General features: G+C 33.2%; 2 protein-coding genes across 2 annotated transcripts in view; one reads left to right on the forward strand and one right to left on the reverse strand.

Annotated features, from left to right (window-relative positions):
- LOC133190446 (charged multivesicular body protein 5-like) overlaps positions 1–17,860 on the reverse strand; it is a 445,151-nt gene that overhangs the window by 363,016 nt on the left and 64,275 nt on the right. The window lies entirely within an intron of this gene.
- Positions 435–6,700, forward strand: LOC133190730 (uncharacterized). Its single transcript, XM_061326415.1, has 7 exons — positions 435–668; positions 831–994; positions 1,499–1,624; positions 3,673–3,825; positions 3,949–4,160; positions 5,849–5,941; positions 6,310–6,700. The coding sequence occupies exons 1-7, from the start codon at positions 533–535 to the stop codon at positions 6,698–6,700; spliced, it is 1,275 nt and encodes a 424-aa protein (XP_061182399.1). The 5' UTR covers positions 435–532.

The following is a 17,860-nucleotide window of genomic DNA, read 5'->3' on the forward strand; positions in this document are numbered from 1 at the left end:
AGAAGGGTTAAAAAGCAAATTTTAGTAGAAAAATGTTGTTTGATACGAATGCTGACGAGCTGTATTGAATAAGCGGTGGGAAAAAGCAAATTGGTCGATTTCTCCAAAAACGCGTTGCATTCCTGTTCGCTATGCTAACGCATAGCTCATGGCTTGGTCAATCGAGTGATTTTTATTGACTTTATTGATAAAATTGCGAACTCCTATGATCCGATCGGCATGGCAGCATATCAAAGCTTCTTTGCAATAATAACGGTGAATGCTAGTTCAGATCACGTACAGGGAGGTCGCCGTTCGGAACACCTCTAATTTATTACATCGGGTTCGAGCAACAAATAATTCCAGCTTTACTTTGGAGGGTTCTGTCAACTCGTCAATTCATTCAAAATTTAGAAAGCAACTATTGAATCGTCATATATGATATGTTGATATGAATGTTTAATTGATTTGTGTGACCTTTCGTTGCGAAATTTATCAATTATCATCTGCATGCACACCATGCACACATTCAGTGTCAAATTACAGTAGTGGTATGGCTGAAGCTCCGCTTCACGTTGTTGTTACATCCCTGGAAGACGCAGAAAAACGAATAAACGATTTCCAAGTTGAGACAGTAACAAGTTTTACTGTTTTTCGTCGGAATAAGGGATTCAGAGAGGACATCAACGGTAAGTTTCTTGTTATGTTCACTATGTTTAATAAATAGGAAATGTGTTCATGTCTGTGTTTAATATTCAGAGTGTTATTATTCAAACAAATTATTCAATTTTCAAGTTTGAAGTCTATTTATTGAAAAAAATACCATTCATTGCATATTATTTTACTAGCAGACTTTGGTAAACGCAGAGTGAAGTGGGAGGATGTGAGTCGTGGAGAAGGACCAACAATTCAATATAATGGAACGCCATTTATGATATTAGGTTGGGATGTGAGGGAGTGCCAGTTTGGACCGGACAGGAATGTTAAAAAAAAGCTGAAGTATCAGTTGGAAAAGGTATCTTAAAATACTATTACGCACACAGTATAGGGATGGGTATTGACTGGGAATTTTGTATAGCGATAATTTTTAACTGTATTGCGATATGTTTCGAAACTAATGTATATGAAATGAATCTAGACCACTGTGAGGCATGTCCTGTCAGTCCTGTCTACTGTAGTGAATAGGGTTTAGTAGCGTTTGAATTGAGAGTAAAAGAACTATAAGATAGATATTTAGATATTCAGTCCTCTTAATGGTTATGCATTTAATTGATAAAGCCTTTCCATTGATAGAATGGAAACAAAATTTCAATATATCTTCCATAACTGTAAAGAATATGGTATTGTATTGAATCAGAATTTTCTTTTCAATACACAAGCATACATATAGTGAGTCCTATTTCTGTGTATTCCCAGTGTCATTAGTTCAGTATCTTGATTATCTGTTATTGTATATATATGTCTTCATATTGTGGTTCATAAGAAAATGTATCACTTGGGAGATTGCTTTTATTCCTAGACCTTGGAAGGGAAAAAAGACCATTCCTACTTACAAAAAGGCAGGACGTTGGTGCAAAACACCAAGAAGCAGGATTGTCCTGCAAGAATTTACTTAAAAAGAATATGTATTTTTCCAGAATATAAGGTAAGTTACAAATTCTGTTTTCTCGTACACTGTTAGAATGTTAGGATATGAATCACCCATATTTGTGTGAATGTAAGAGAATATAAATTTTATGTTACAGAATTCCAACTGTATCTCTCAGAAATTTTGAGAAGATGATAACTAGAAAGGAGAATTATAACGCAATATGTTATTGTTCAGAATGACAAATTGAATATATCATTCACCATGTTAATGTGCTTAAATACATCACTTCTTTTATCTTAGTTCTCATATAGAAATGACACAGATTAATGATTAACATAATATTAACTAATTTTGTGATAAATCAGTCAAATCTCAAGGTCAGATGTAATCATTTATTTTTATTGTACCTCTACTGATTGTTCACTTTATAAGAGTAGATCAATATATTTTGCTGATTCCCTAAAAATCACCTAATAAAGACTGATTCCTTGCAAAAAGGTGCATCAGTTTGATGAACTGATACAAACCTATTCGGAGTACCTAGCAACTTCTTTAAATCATTTGAAAAGTACCGAAATGTTCCAAGTAAAATCATGAATATTCATAATACAGCTCAGTTAAAGTTATATATGAGGAGGCAGGGCCTAATTTATATGGGAAGAAGTAAATTGTTATTTTGACATCAACATGGTAAACTAATGTGCACTGAGAGCTAGATGGAGCACGTCACTTTGTCACAGTGTAAATTGTTTAAAAATAAACAAAGTTGCTTGCAGTTACATTTATTTTATAGACCATTGATTCAAATGCATAGACCCTTTAATGAATTTATTTATTTTATCTATATTCTGAGTAATTAATATTTCCATTGCTCAGCTTATAATTGCACTGCATATAAAATAGAGTTGCAGTTACAGGTTTTGAAAAAAAAATCTAATTTTGATATTGGTATAGTAAAACAGTTAAAGTACAGTCAAACCTCGTTATCTCGAATTCGATGGGACCGAGAAAAAACTTCGAGATATCTGAGGGTTCGACATAATGAGGGTGAAATACTTAAAGAAAAAAGGTTTGGGACTTTTCAATCACTTTGACATGATCCATAGTATTTGATATATTCGTGTATGAGATATCAAAGTTCAACTGTATATCATTGAGGGAGTCAGCAAGATTCTAGTTCCCCTCGAGAAGTCTATTTCCCTCGGTTGTGCCTTGGAAAATAGACTTGCTCTTGGGGAACTGGAATCTTGCAGACTCCCTCAATTATATACTTTAACTGTATAATATTAGCATACTTCATGTACTTTGGTTACTTTTAAGTTAACGAGGATGATTTTTAGCTCACCTGAGCCAAAGGCTCAAGTGAGCTTTTCTGATCAAAATTTGTCCGTTGTCTGTCGTCGTTGTTGTCGTTGGCGTTGTTGTAAACTTTTCAAATTTTCATTTCTTCTCAAGAACCACTGGGCCAAATTCAACCAAACTTGCCACAAAGTATCCTTGGGTGAAGGGGATTCAAGTTTGTTCAAATGAAGGGCCACGCCCTCTTTCAAGGGGAGATAATTAGAAATTAGTGAAAAAATAATGGCATCATTTAAAAATCTTCTTCTCAAGAACCACTGGGCCAGGAAAGATGAAACTTATGTGGAAACATCCTCAGGTAGTGTAGATTCAAGTTTGTTCAAATCATGACCCCCGGGGGTAGGATGGGGCCACAATGGGGGATCAAAGTTTTACATAGAAATATATAGGAAAATATCTTTAAAAATCTTCTCTTAAGAACAACAAAGCCATGATTGGTCATATTTATATGGAAGCATCCTCAGGTAGTGTAGATTCAAGTTTGTTCAAATCATGACCCCCGGGGGTAGGGTGGGGCCACAATGGGGGATCAAATTTTTACAAATGAATATATGGGAAAAAATCTTCTGCTCAAGAACAGCAAAGTCATTTGTTATATTGATATGAAAGCATTGTTAGGTAGTTTAAAATCCCCCCCCCCTCTCCCCCGTTAACTTTTCAATACTGAACTGATTTTTGCTTTTTTTCCTAGCCAATGTGCTCAGGTGAGCGATGTGGCCCATGGGCCTCTTGTTCATATTCAGATCAATGGTCCAGACTCCATCTGGAAAAGAAAAGACCAGTCAAGGAGACATAAAACTGCACTTGACGAGAAAAAGGACCAAGTGGCATGGGAAGAGGAGATTCATATACCTTTTCCCTCTCAGGCTGAACTTAGGAACCATGTTACTGGACAAGTATTTAAAAAAAAACATATAATAACTTTGTTAATGTAATATGCTTCAAAAATTTGACCTCTAAGTATATTGGCTTCATTATTTCTTTAATCTATACAATGTTTTTTTTTTTTAATTCTTAAGCTTGCAGGGTTTTGTCAGCCTGTCGACAGAGTAATTAAGAAAAAAATTCAATGTCTTATGGACGAAGGTGTCACAAAAGTAGCTGAAATGAAACGTCATCTTAAGAGTTTCAGTAAAAAAGATCTTGGAAAGACATCCACACAAAATAGACGCTTCTATCCATTAGATAAGGATATCAGAAATGTGATGGACTCGTATAAAAATCAAACAAGGTTAGGTTATATAAATTCAAACGTCTATATAATTCATTAAATTTATATATTAAAAATTAGTTGTGCATGTATTTAATGAAATGTAAACTTGATTGATTTGCATATTTAAAAGCCATGCAAGGAATCTAGGAGATAAGATGTGTGCATGTTTTTAATCATTTTCGTTAATTTCTATTGTAGACTAGATGAAATCCCGCGCAAGCGCTGGGAATTGAATTTATACCCCTATCGACAGAAAAAATCCATTAAATTATATATTGTAGTTTCTACTAACAGCCTACAGGCTTATAGCAGGAAGAAATACTTTGTTCAAAATCCCGCATGAAGTAGAAGTACGTCTCCACCCCCACCCCACCCTCCTTTGTAAAACTACAATAACAATTACATTAATTTCATTAATTTCATTAATTGACGTTTATTGTAAAACTTGTTATATACTATATGTTATGGATATTGTATATACTGTATTGTACTTCAGATACTCTTTTTTCATTTCCGTCAAGAAATGCACATTTTACTGAGAAATTGATTATTTTTTTTTTGGTAAAAATTCACAGGTACATGGGTCTTGGTTTATAAATATGTATGCACCTTATTGATATGTAAAAACTGTACCTTATCTCTTTTTTTTTAAACAAATCAATAAGGTACATACAGGTTTATAATCCAAGACCCAAGTACCTGTGTAAAAATTAGTTTTTATATAACGCCCTATGAATACACTGGCGGATTTAGAGGGAGGCCCCCCCCCCTCCCGTTTTGTGTCCAAAATATACATAAAATTTAATAATCAATTTTTTTTGGTGTGTCCGTGGGCCCCTACCCCAAACTGGTCGCCCCCCCCCTTCAAAATTCCTGGATCCGCCACTTGAATAGGCCGTGTATTTGATACAAAAGACTGTATTCTGAAAAAAAAACTGAAATGAATTGATTAAAGCACAAAATTTTACAGCATAATTGTATTTGAACAATGCCTTGTTCATTAATTTTTCTCTTTTCATGTAAGCAGGTTTATTACGAAATCCAAATTGTACTTCGGGTTCGTTGCCACGATGCTCTCAGTGAGGAGTATATACAAATTTTACCGATAAATTTATTAGGAAAACCTACAAAATACATTTATATGTAATAGTCTTTCGATATATAAATATATTCACAACTTACAGTGTTATCAATGATTTACCATTATTTCAATAACCATTCACACAAAAGCCTTTTTTATGTTAAAGGCAAGCAGCTACATGTAATTCTATATGATGTTCTAGAAGCTTCCGTCAATATTACGATCGGTGAATGACGAAAATAATTTGCACATTTTCCTTTTTAATCGGTTATCACAACTTATTTCTTTTATATCATTTAAATCAAGTTTTGATTGAATAATTCAGTAATGACGTTTAATGAAATAAATAAACGATTGCTTGTAGCCAGTTTCATTAAAAATTGCCAGTAACTTAGATCCGCCAACCGGAAACGCCACCGTACTCGCGTTTTTGCTATTTCATGGCTGTTTACAGAAAATAAAAGTAGACTTTTAATTTAATGTACGATATTTACAATGCAAGTGAAATCTAAATATAGTTTACGGACGTCATCTTGTATCGTGTGTATTCTTAGAGGAGTAAGTAAGAACTCTGGTGCACCCGTTTCGAAGTTTATTTGCAAAATTTATTAATTTATAAGTATAGATATTCCAAGGATGATAAAGAAAATCTTGAGTTGTTGTTGAAGAAATATAAGTCCACGAATGAAAAAGACAACTTCTATCTTGATATATCTGAGTATGTGCATGGATTCTTTATTCAGTTACTAGTACATGTAATTTAATATCATTAGTAAAATATTGTTTAATTTGCAAAACAATATAATTGCAAATTAAGGTATATTTACTTATCTTATTTTTCGTATTCATTTAAAAATGAAACATTTTAAATCACTACAACTTTCTCATCTTACAAAGAAGTTCTCAAATTTCATGTACAGGTAAACACAAATGGTCATCATGTGGAAAAAGAAATTTAAGGAATGTACAGCATAACAACCATTATAAAATATATATATCTAATATACCTATCATTACAGTTTTAGAGATAAATCTTTTTGTATATGAATTCATTATATTAACTACTGTTGTGAAAATTTATTACAGAACTGAAGATTTCCTCTTTGTTGGCCAGACAGAATGGCAAAAAAGATTACTCAATCTGTATGGTCAAGAAATCTGTTTGTTGGATGCGACCTACAAAACAACAAAGTATGACCTACCAGCATTCTTTGTATGCTTCAACACCAATGTTGGTTACACCATTGTTGGCTGCTTTATTACTGCAGATGAAACAAAGAAGTCAATAATGAGAGGTCTGCAGTATCTAAAGCAATGGAATGCAGACTGGCATCCTAAATATTTTATGACTGATTTTGATACATCTGAAATTAGTGCCATAGAGGAAACTTTTGAAGGTAAAAGAATGATTTTTTTTTCTTTTATATTTTGCTGTAGTATGGCAAGTTATATTTTCTTACTGGTGAACGAGAGTTAAAAAAAGATGACTTCATTGTCATATACATTTTCAATTACTGTAAAAATATTATTACTCAATATTAAATACATGTAAATGAAAGTAAGGGGTTTAGAATTAAATCACTGTGTTCAATATTTCATTTTTTCTCAACAAATTGTTTATTACAGCAGAGTACTGGTAAGTTGTTTAAATTGTTGTTGGAGTGTGTGGGCTTTTTGTTGTGTGTGCTCTCATCCAACATCTTGAGACTGCATATATATATCCTCGTTTCACAAAATCACACCTCATCCCAGAGTGTTTCATCATTGATGATGAAAAAAATCATCAATTCTAAATCATTCTCTTAGTAATATCATCAAGATTAATATGCTTACTATGACATCTTTAACCTTCAGATGTATTTATTATATTTTAGTATTTACATGTATGTCTCACCCAGAACTCATTTTTCACTATTGTCAGCAGACTTATTATCTTTCCTCTCACATGTACACCTTTTTGTATATTTCAATTTACTGGTAAGTTTGGTGATGGAGTAAATATAGAAAAATTTAAGTGGTATTATAATTAAATATGGTACATGGTAGATGTTCTCATAGATGTAGCAACATAAAAAAATATATATTAATAAATATTGGATAAAAACAGAAAAAAATTAGTAGATATATTTTTTTTCAATGTAATATAAATAAATATATGTATCAATTTAAAGATGAGTGAATATTCTCATGCCTTTATTAGTCTATCTACATGTAGTACTAGATGTAGTGATCTTGGTTGGTGCTTATTAAAATGTCAAAAAATAGAAAACCGTCTAATGCTAGAGTAACACAAATTATCATCTTCAATGATAATGATTATATTATTATAAAGAGTAAAAATTCATGTACAGTATAAACAGTATATAATATGTTTCTTTGTTATAAAAATAAAAAATTATCTTGCACTTTTTGTGGCCAGAATTATCATAGGCATTGCATTGAAATAGATGATGAACCTGCATACTGTGGATGCCATATTCCAATGCCATACAAGCTTAAAGAGTAATTATAAAGTGCCCTAAATTTATTTCATGTACTTTGATTTAGATAACCTCGAAGAGTGAATAAATTGATTATTTTCCTAGAGTAATGATAGCATGCAGTCAATCTATCTATCTATCTATCAATTAATCTATCTATTTCAGTCATTCATTTTATCAGAGTGACAAGGATGTTAATAAAGTCCTAAAGAAAATGGACATACAGGTCAGTAACTTATTTAAAGCTGGAGTATGGGCATTCTACAATGTTTAATACAATTGTTCTCATCAATGTCCCCAAACATTCAATTCTTTTCTTTCTTATTTTTATTTCAAGTCTTTTGTGGAAACTTATCAGGTCAATAGAATGTGGGGAAAAGCCATCATTTAGAATGGAGATAACCAAAGGCAAAAACTCAGGGAGGAAGCAGTGGCTTATAGAAAAAAATAAAAGTATCATGGCCTTGTCAGAAAAGATGGTAAAGTTTTATTCTTTCTGTCTTTGGTTTCATAAAAATAGTTGTAGGAAAATGATACATTCTTAATGCTCTTCTCCTATAACCAATGAAGAGAGGAGTCTACCTTTATAAAACTTTTTTACATATAATCGTTCTTGTGGGCAATCATTACCTGATGTATGTTCATGCATTAGGGAATTAAATTTGAAACATTTCATGAATATCCTGAAAACATTACCACAATGAGTATTTTTGGTGTGTATTTCACAATATAATTGTACTTCACGAATGATATTTCTCTTTATCAATTTTCTAGATTGATTTCCTTACCAGCAAGGTAAAGAAAACTGCACACTGCTGTGAGAGAAATGTAAATTATGCACTTGACATTTACATTTCAGAGGTATGATAAAAACTGCAAATTCAAATATTTTATTAAATAATCAAATCATAACATTTTTTGTGATACCTGTCCTAAACTTCTTGATTATTACTGATTATTACACATTTACATTCCAGAGGTATAATAAGAACTGCAAGTTCAAATATTGTATGAAATACTGTATAGGGGATTAATTTCACGGGTTGTAATTTTCACATTTTTCTCTAATCAGACACGATCGGAGTTTGTTGAATTCGCGGAATCGGTGTATAATAAAAGTTACCTTCCTTGTCTTTAACCGTGTAATCCATAGCTAGTATAGCAAGAACGACATTTATCAGCGTTATGTATTCACTTCATGAACAGGGTAGGTTTATAGTTAGATTCAGTAGTTAATTGATGACTAATCAAAACAAGTGCCGTTATTAAAATTTTTTTACTATAAACGTCAAATGACTTTCCTATATGCTTTTACGATGAGTGCATGTGTACACATCTTTCCGAAGGAATACACATCACTGCAAAAAAAAAATACTGGACGCTAATAAATGTATTAATGTAGGTAGACGTAATAATATCCTTCCATATCTTCAGCAAGTTCGATAGTTATTCGAATGATATATTTTTAATCCAAAATTTCCATAAAAACTAATACGCATAATGCTAATGCAGGTATCAAATACACGTGGTAATGTTACGCATGGGTAATCAAAACCCATGACCCATGTGTTTTGATTGATGAAACATGTATCTATTAGAACAGCTTTTTAACAATAAATACAGGATATTAGCGCTTACTTGAATTAAAGTAAAGCGTGATAATTAAAATAATTGAATGACAATTAAGTACTACTCCTAATTACTGAATGACCATGTATTGTACGTATATATACCTATCATAGTCTATTCTCAAATTTACAAATAAAACATTGAGGTTTAATATTCAAAACTTATTCACTGTTTCTTGAATTCACGGATTTATAAACACCATGAATATAGCAAATATAAACACCGCGAGTTATTTTCCCCCTATACAGTAATCTAAACATAAAATTTTTTGTAATACCTGTCCTAAATTTCTTGATTATTACAGATTTTGATAAAAGTTATTCAAAACCAGGAAATGGTTAATAGATTCCAAGCAGAATTAATCATGGATGAATTACCAGTACCTGTCCCGGATGTGCAATGATAGTACGGGAGTAGTACAAATATATGACAATGTCTCTAAGAGTGTTTACCTACCTGTACCTGATGTGAAATGAGATATTAATTGATGTAGGTATATGACAATGTTTCTATGAGTGTTTACCTACCTGTACCTGATGTGAAATTAGAGTATTTGATGTAGGTATATTACAATGTCTCTATGAGTGTTTACCTACCTGTACCTGATGTGAAATGAGATATTAATTGATGTAGGTATATGACAATGTCTCTGTGACTGCGTGTTTTTATTAATAAAGATATTATCTAATAAAAATACAGCATTGACTTATTGTTTTTAATTTTTGTCCATAATGTATTTCCATACTTTAAATAGTTATAAGTAAGAGCGTTTGTATATATTTATTACACTAAGGCTTTTCCATAGTGTGTCCCATTAAGTCAAGCATGCTATTCATGCATGGGTGAACCCAGGTATTTGACTGGCTACTCTGGTGAGAAGCTCACTATTGTAGTAATTTTTTTAGACATTCAAAAAAGATCCTTAGAGTGAGCAGTGTATTTTTACTGACTCCAAAATGATTTACTGACAATTTGTATACCAGACCTATGGACTTATGGACAATTTGTATATACTAAACAGGTCAGTTTATTAACATTTTAACATTATTAATCATGAGCATGATGTATGAAAGTTATGTGAATGAGATTTCTGTAAAATATTATTTTTTATGAGTTTTAAATATATTTTGCCAATAATCAGTCAGACTTACTTTATGTGATAATTTATTATAGTTATGACTGACTGAGAAATTAAGAATCAAGAAGATCAAGTTCATATACCATATATTTGGTAAGCTTTGTGTTTAGTGAAGTTTGTGTATATTGTGATGTCTATTTGTGTTGTAAATAGAATTTCATTTGAATACTATGAATGGATATCTTTATAGTGAAAAGTAAATTATTTTATGATAATGAATTGAATAATATAATGCTTGAAATGATTATTTTATGATGATCCTTAAAGTTATGAGGAAAATGGAGTTATTTCCCTTAGCCAGAAAATTCAGTGTTTTGTGTGATGTATGTGTATGTTTGTTTGTCTGTGAATTATTTGTTAAATATTTTATTTACAGAACTACACATAACATGACCTGTACATATGGAATATACAATATATTAATTGAACCCAGTCTTCGTTGTTATTAAAATCAACGTCTACATCTCTATGAGTGTTTACCTACCTGTAAGTGATGTGAAATGAAATATTAATTGATGTAGGTATATGACAATGTCTCTATGAGTGTTTACCTACCTGTACGTGATGTGAAATGATAGAGTATTTGATGCAGGTATATGACAATGTCTCTATGAGTGTTTACCTACCTGTACCTGATGTGAAATGATAGAGTATTTGATGTAAGTATATAACAATGTCTCTATGAGTGTTTACCTACCTGTACCTGATGTGAAATGAGATATTAATTGATGTAGGTATATGACAATGTCTTTATGAGTGTTTACCTACCTGTATCTGATGTGAAATGATGGAGTATTGATGTAAGTATATAACAATGTCTCTATGAGTGTTTACCTACCTGTACCTGATGTGAAATGAGATATTAATTGATGTAGGTATATGACAATGTCTCTATGAGTGTTTACTTACCTGTACGTGATGTGAAATGATAGAGTATTTGATGCAGGTATATGACAATGCCTCAATGAGTGTTTACCTACCTGTACCTGATGTGAAATGAGATATTAATTGATGTAGGTATATGACAATGTCTTTATGAGTGTTTACCTACCTGTATCTGATGTGAAATGATGGAGTATTGATGTAAGTATATAACAATGTCTCTATGAGTGTTTACCTACCTGTACCTGATGTGAAATGAGATATTAATTGATGTAGGTATATGACAATGTCTCTATGAGTGTTTACCTACCTGTACGTGATGTGAAATGATAGAGTATTTGATGCAGGTATATGACAATGCCTCAATGAGTGTTTACCTACCTGTATCTGATGTGAAATGATAGAGTATTTGATGCAGGTATATGACAATGTCTCTATGAGTGTTTACCTACCTGTATCTGATGTGAAATGATAGAGTATTTGATGTAAGTATATAACAATGTCTCTATGAGTGTTTTCCTACCTGTACCTGATGTGAAATGAGATATTAATTGATGTAGGTATAAGACAATTTCTCTATGAGTGTTTACCTACCTGTATCTGATGTGAAATGAAATATTAATTGATGTAGGTATATGACAATGTCTCTATGAGTGTTTACCTACCTGTACGTGATGTGAAATGAGATATTAATTGATGTAGGTATATGACAATGTCTCTATGAGTGTTTACCTACCTGTGATGTGAAATGATAAAGTATTTGATGTAGGTATATTACAATGTCTCTATGAGTGTTTACCTACATGTACCTGTATCTGATGTGAAATGATAGAGTATTTGATGTAGGTTGTGTTGTTACAATCTCAATAAGACTTGGTTTACTACTTTATATCTTGGACACTGTGTATAGGTATACCTACCTGTACGTGATGTGAAATAATTCGAGATTTAACTACTTTATATCTTGGACACCGTGTATAGGTCTACCCACCTCTACGTGATGTGATGTAAGTCAGATTTAACTACTTAATATTTCAGACACCGTGCATAGGTCTACCTACCTCTACGTGATGTGAAATAAGTCAGATTTAACTACTTTATATCTTGGACACCGTGTGTAGGTCTACCTACCTCTACGTGATGTGAAATAAGTCAAGTTTAATTACTTCACATCTTGGACACCGTGTATAGGTCTTCCTACCTCTACGTGATGAGTATCGAAATGAATGATGTGAAATACATGTACATGTACATATGTATGTTATTTCACTCCCCATCTATAATACTTTCAATTTATATCAAGGTATACCTCTTTCGGTCTGGTGATGTGAGATTTTCTGCATCTAAACTTTACATAGACCAACCTTCCCCAACGTTATGTGAAATAAGTAAATCTTCCCTGTTATCTTTTATGTGTCGTAAAGTTTACCATTTTGTTCCAGAATAAAATAGAGGAAGAAAAAGAATATTTGGTGCTAATAAATCTTTTGCTCTTATTTTTTACTTTCATGTTACATTCGATTATTTTTCATTTCATGGCCGTAGGTACTGGGGGCAGTGCCCCCCCCCCCAATAATTTTGCCAATTAGAATATATAGAATACTATAGAAAACTTAGCTACTACACTTTGAGTGCCTCCTCAATAAAAACAGCTGATGACCTTTTTTTGCTTGTTAAGGAATATTTTGGTAGTTGATAGTGCCCCCAAACTGAAAATGTTTGGCTGCCCCCAACTGAAATTGCTTCGTACGGGCCTGCAGTTATATAATGGAATGGAAGTTATTGTTGCAAAAGACATCTTTTTTATTTTTTTAATTTGCATAATTATTGAGTGTTTACAATGTTCATGATTTAGGAAATGTATAAACCCTGCTTGTTTAATTGATTAATTGTTTAATTTGTTTTATTTATTCTGTATTATCATTATTATTGCTAGCGCTCTCGAGCGCTAGCAACTACGTTAGTCTATATTTCTGGAATACGCATGCTCAACTTCACGGTCGGGCATTCTGGTGGCAGGGGATAGTTTCGTACTAAAGACCCGGTCAAATTTCTTAAAAAATTGAGATATCCCCTGTTTGATGTGATATTTTATGTAGAAAAATGATTAGAATAATTATGGGACACATTTGCAGTGTAGCAGAGTGCTTGCTGAAAAAAAATGATATGCAACATGTAGGTGTCACTATGACGCTTATCATATACAGAGTTGTAAATGCGAAACTAAGACACGTGATTTACAGACTACTGGGTGTTTTATCCTGCTCGCTCGGGCCTGGGGGTGGGTTGTATGGGTGTGAATGAGGCCCAAATCTTGGAAAAACAAGCCAAAATTTGGGGAGTCCCCAGGTGCATTTTTGGTACATGTGCACTCTAATACACAGATTACATGTAATTTGTTGACATAATTTGTGAGCCATGGGCATATGAAGAGTAATTAATTAGCCCCTGGAAAACTGTCCCCATGTACATGTTTTTATGGATCGCATGTATATGTGTACCCCCTCGGCACATGTTTGGCATTAAAAAAAACTATCCCCTGCTACCTCTGGGAAAACTACTGTAGATAGACTGTGCGATAACAATTTCGTTTTGTCATACAAATATAGATATGGTCAGAATTTACACTAGCCTTTCCTGTCTGATATGTGCGATATACATTTCTTACGTACTAGAGACAGGCAATACCAGTCTAGATCCGGATTCTGAATTTTTTTTTATTTATTGCCTAACCTACACATAAAAGTACAAGAAAAACTTAGGTCATATAATGCCAAGATTCTAGACATCTAGCTTTCCTCACAGTTATACCACCTTCCTGGATAATTTCGGCAAGCTCGGAAAAAAATCTTTTCAATAATTAAAATATGTCGGAAAGACATGTCAGTTTAGTTTTTATCATCTGGAAATACATATGATCTGAAGTTTCGTGTTTTGTCTATTCTGCACGTAAATGAACAAAAAGTAACAGTTACTCGGGTCTTATAAAACGAAGACTGTTATTTCTAAAATTGTAATGAATACCTAGCTTTTCTAATCTACCTTCATTGATTTTTCCGGCAAGTTCGGAAAATCGCCACAACCTCGGATATGTTTACCGAGCTTGCCGGAAAGTTCCGAGAAGATGCGATTGCTAAAAAACAGTACCACACTTGAATATTTTAAACTAGGTGCTCATTGGTTCTGCTGACCTTTTTTTCACCTCCAAATTGAAATTACAGTAGAATACAGAATGCTTAAAGCACAGTTAGGAATTATGCCATTGCTGACGTGAAGCCCACTCTTAGATTTACCATTCTGAATTATGAACCCCCCCCCACTCAACCCCCCCCCCCCCAGTGCTCCAATGTGCCTTCTTATTAATAATTAATCGATTCAGCGAATTTAACAAATGGTTCAGATATCTTCTGTATTTTATTATGCTACAGCGCTAGCTCACCAATCTTTTTAAAAGATAAGCTTGTTATACGTTCTATTTCCACTATGGAAGAGTTATACTTCTTAGTGAGCTCTTTTGTGAAAAAGTCGGTAAATGTACAAATCTCGCGGGATTTCAGGGACAAACGTAACGTAAACATGTAAACAGTGGGCGCACTTGTTTCATAAGCCGGGTCAAGCCGGTTGATACTTCCGGAAGCGGGCAAGTAACTTGTTTCAAATATTTATAAGCCGCCGGGCGGTTAGAAAGTAGCCCGGATCGCCCGAAAAATTTCGAGCGGCCAGATGAAAAGCAATATGGCGGAAAACGGAGGTAGAAATTTTCTTGGTGGTGAAATATTCGTTTTTTATCATTTGCAGTAGTATACACTACTGAGGTAATAAGTAACTTTTACGAAATGTTCGTTTATATTTGCACGACCAACACTTCCTTTTTATAATTTTAAAGTCACTTTTCAGTTTTGTTTGTAACGAGGCCCTGTACTACAAATCAACAGATTGTGCATTGAATTGATCTAGAAAATACTAAAATGCAAATATATCCACTAAATCGTTGTCCTCGTCCGTTCAGAGAAAATTATATATTGCAGAAACAGCACCCATAACAGTAGCAGCCATTTTTCGGCTGAATTTTCACTCGTTTCAGCGACACTAACCGGGTCAGTATGTCATGTGATAAAAGTGAACCGGGTCATCGCCCGGATGTCTGAAACAAGTGCGCCCAATATGTTGAATGTCGATGAACAAATCCTAAGAAAATGCAAATGAAATATTTTATTGTTGTGGACTTTATATACATCAAGAGTAGGAATGACAACGATATCAATTTATATCTATTTTGTTGATCGTATGTATCTATTTATCGTATGCTACATCTAAATACAATATACATGCCTCGGAAAAGTCGTATTTTTTATTAATGGATGATAAATTTAGGGTTCTCGCTCTCTTACATATGTCTTTTAGTTCTTCCATTCTTTAATTGGAATGACAAATACATTTAACATTAAAAATCGGATTGAGATTGGCATGTTTTGTATTATCCGCAACGCCATGCTGTCCCTGTCAGACGACCAAACGCGCCTCTAATTTTGAAGAGTTCACTAATGGAAATATAACGTATTATTATGATATCGTATACTACAATGTATTGTACCACGAGCCCGAACGAAAATGAAAAAAGAAGAGGACTTTCCGAAAGGCGACCTCCCACAAAGATGGCAGGTATTTTCACTTTGTCGTGACGTCACGACAATCGAGCCCGATGCCTATATAATCCAGCGCAGATCGATCGACTAGTCAGTTTGTAAGTTGACTTTCACAGCTCACATCTCCAGAATATCTGGGAGTGAAAGTCAATGGGTAACTCATATTGAAAAATAATTCATTTATGGGAGCTGATGAATTTTGGGATAATATTTTATTTTTACTTTTAATAATTATATTGTTCTGTGGGAGAAAATTATTGGGAGGTGAAATAACTCTCCCATAACTATCAATTGTACTGTGAAGGGACTCCCAGTATTTTGGGAAATACTTTTATACTTTTGTAAATTTATAATTCCCTAAAACTTAATTCTCCCATTTGAGAATATTTTATTCCCATTTCTAATTGGGAGAGAAATAATATTTCTACGGGAGCAAGAAATAGGGATAATCATACAAATAGATTATGCAAATGAAATACAACAACCAATAATAAATTTTTATACATTTTAATCCTGACTTAGAGTTCTTTTGTCCAATATACAGACTTGGGAGACCCACAAGTTGCATAAGGGAGAAAACCCCCGAACGGCAACATATTTATAAAATGTTTATACACCCGCCATAAAATGGCCGGGGCATATAAGTGTTGCCCTGTTCAGTCATTCCGTTATTCTGTCATTCCGTCATCATTGGATTTCCGTTCATTATCTCGGCAACAGTGCACACATTCAACTCAAATTTAACATATGGATACGACATAGGAATACGCAGGTCAAGTTTGAATTTTGTCGTGGTCTGAGGATTTTTGACAGAGTTATCTGTCCTTTCTGACATATTTCATTTCGTCAAATAAAATCTAAAATAGTCATGTTGCAGATTTTATTTGACGAAATGAAATATGTCAGAAAGGACATATCCCTCTTGACCTTAGAAAAAAAAAGATTTTTTCAGTTTCTGCTCTCTAACCTTTCTAGGGATGTAAGTATAAGGTTTAAATTGCATGTGCAGGTATTTTACCCCCCCCCCCAAAAATACAGGTCAAGTTCGAATTTGGTTGTGGTCCGATTATGTTTGACAGTTCTCCCTCTTGAACTTAGATAAAAATAAGAAATTTTCAGTTTCGGCTCTCTAACTTTTGTAGGGATGTACGTATAAGGTTGCAATTGCATATGCAGGTATTTTACCAGAAAATACAGGTCAGGTTTGAATTTAGCTGTCATGTTCGAAGATTTTTGACAGAGTTATCCCTCTTGAACTTAGAAAAAATTTAGAAATTATCAATTTCTGCTCTCTAACTTTCGTAGGGATATATGTATTAGTTGAAATTGCATATGTAGGTATTTTACAAGAAAACACAGGTCAAGTTTGAATTTAGCTGTCAGTGGTTCGATAATTTTTGACAGAGTTATCCCTCTTTAGCTTAGAAAAAAATACAACAATTTTCAATTCCCGCAATCTAACTTCTCTAGGGATGTATGTATTAGGTTGGAATAATTTATTGCATATGCAGGTATTTTACCAGAAAATACAGGTCAAGTTTGAATTTAGCCTTCGTTCGATGATTTTTGACAGAGTTATCCCTCTTGAATTTAGAGAAAATAAGAAATTTTCAGTTTTCGCTCTCTAACTTCTGTAGGGATGTATGTATACGGTTGAAATTACATATGCAGGTATTTTACCAGAAAATACAGGTCAGGTTTGAATTTAGCTGTCAGGTTCGATGATTTTTGACAGAGTTATCCCTCTTGAACTTGGAAAAAAATTTAAAAAAAATAAAAAAAAATTCAGTTTCCGCTCTCTAACTTCTCTAGGGATGTATGTTTAAGGTTGGAATTGCACATGCATGCAGGTATTTTCCCAG

Source organism: Saccostrea echinata, unplaced genomic scaffold (genome assembly GCF_033153115.1).
Source record: "Saccostrea echinata isolate AGI-Se365-2 ecotype Australia unplaced genomic scaffold, CSIRO_AGI_Sech_v1 ptg000022l, whole genome shotgun sequence".
In the NCBI taxonomy this organism is placed as follows: Eukaryota; Metazoa; Mollusca; class Bivalvia; order Ostreida; family Ostreidae; genus Saccostrea; species Saccostrea echinata.

Excerpts from the sequence above, each read along its gene's own strand:
- LOC133190730 (XM_061326415.1), top strand. The coding sequence starts at position 533 with ATGGCTGAAGCTCCGCTTCACGTTGTTGTTACATCCCTGGAAGACGCA. Across the intron at positions 669-830 it reads ATTCAGAGAGGACATCAACG|ACTTTGGTAAACGCAGAGTG; the intron begins GTAAGTTTCTTG and ends TTTTACTAGCAG. Across the intron at positions 5,942-6,309 it reads TTCTATCTTGATATATCTGA|AACTGAAGATTTCCTCTTTG; the intron begins GTATGTGCATGG and ends AATTTATTACAG.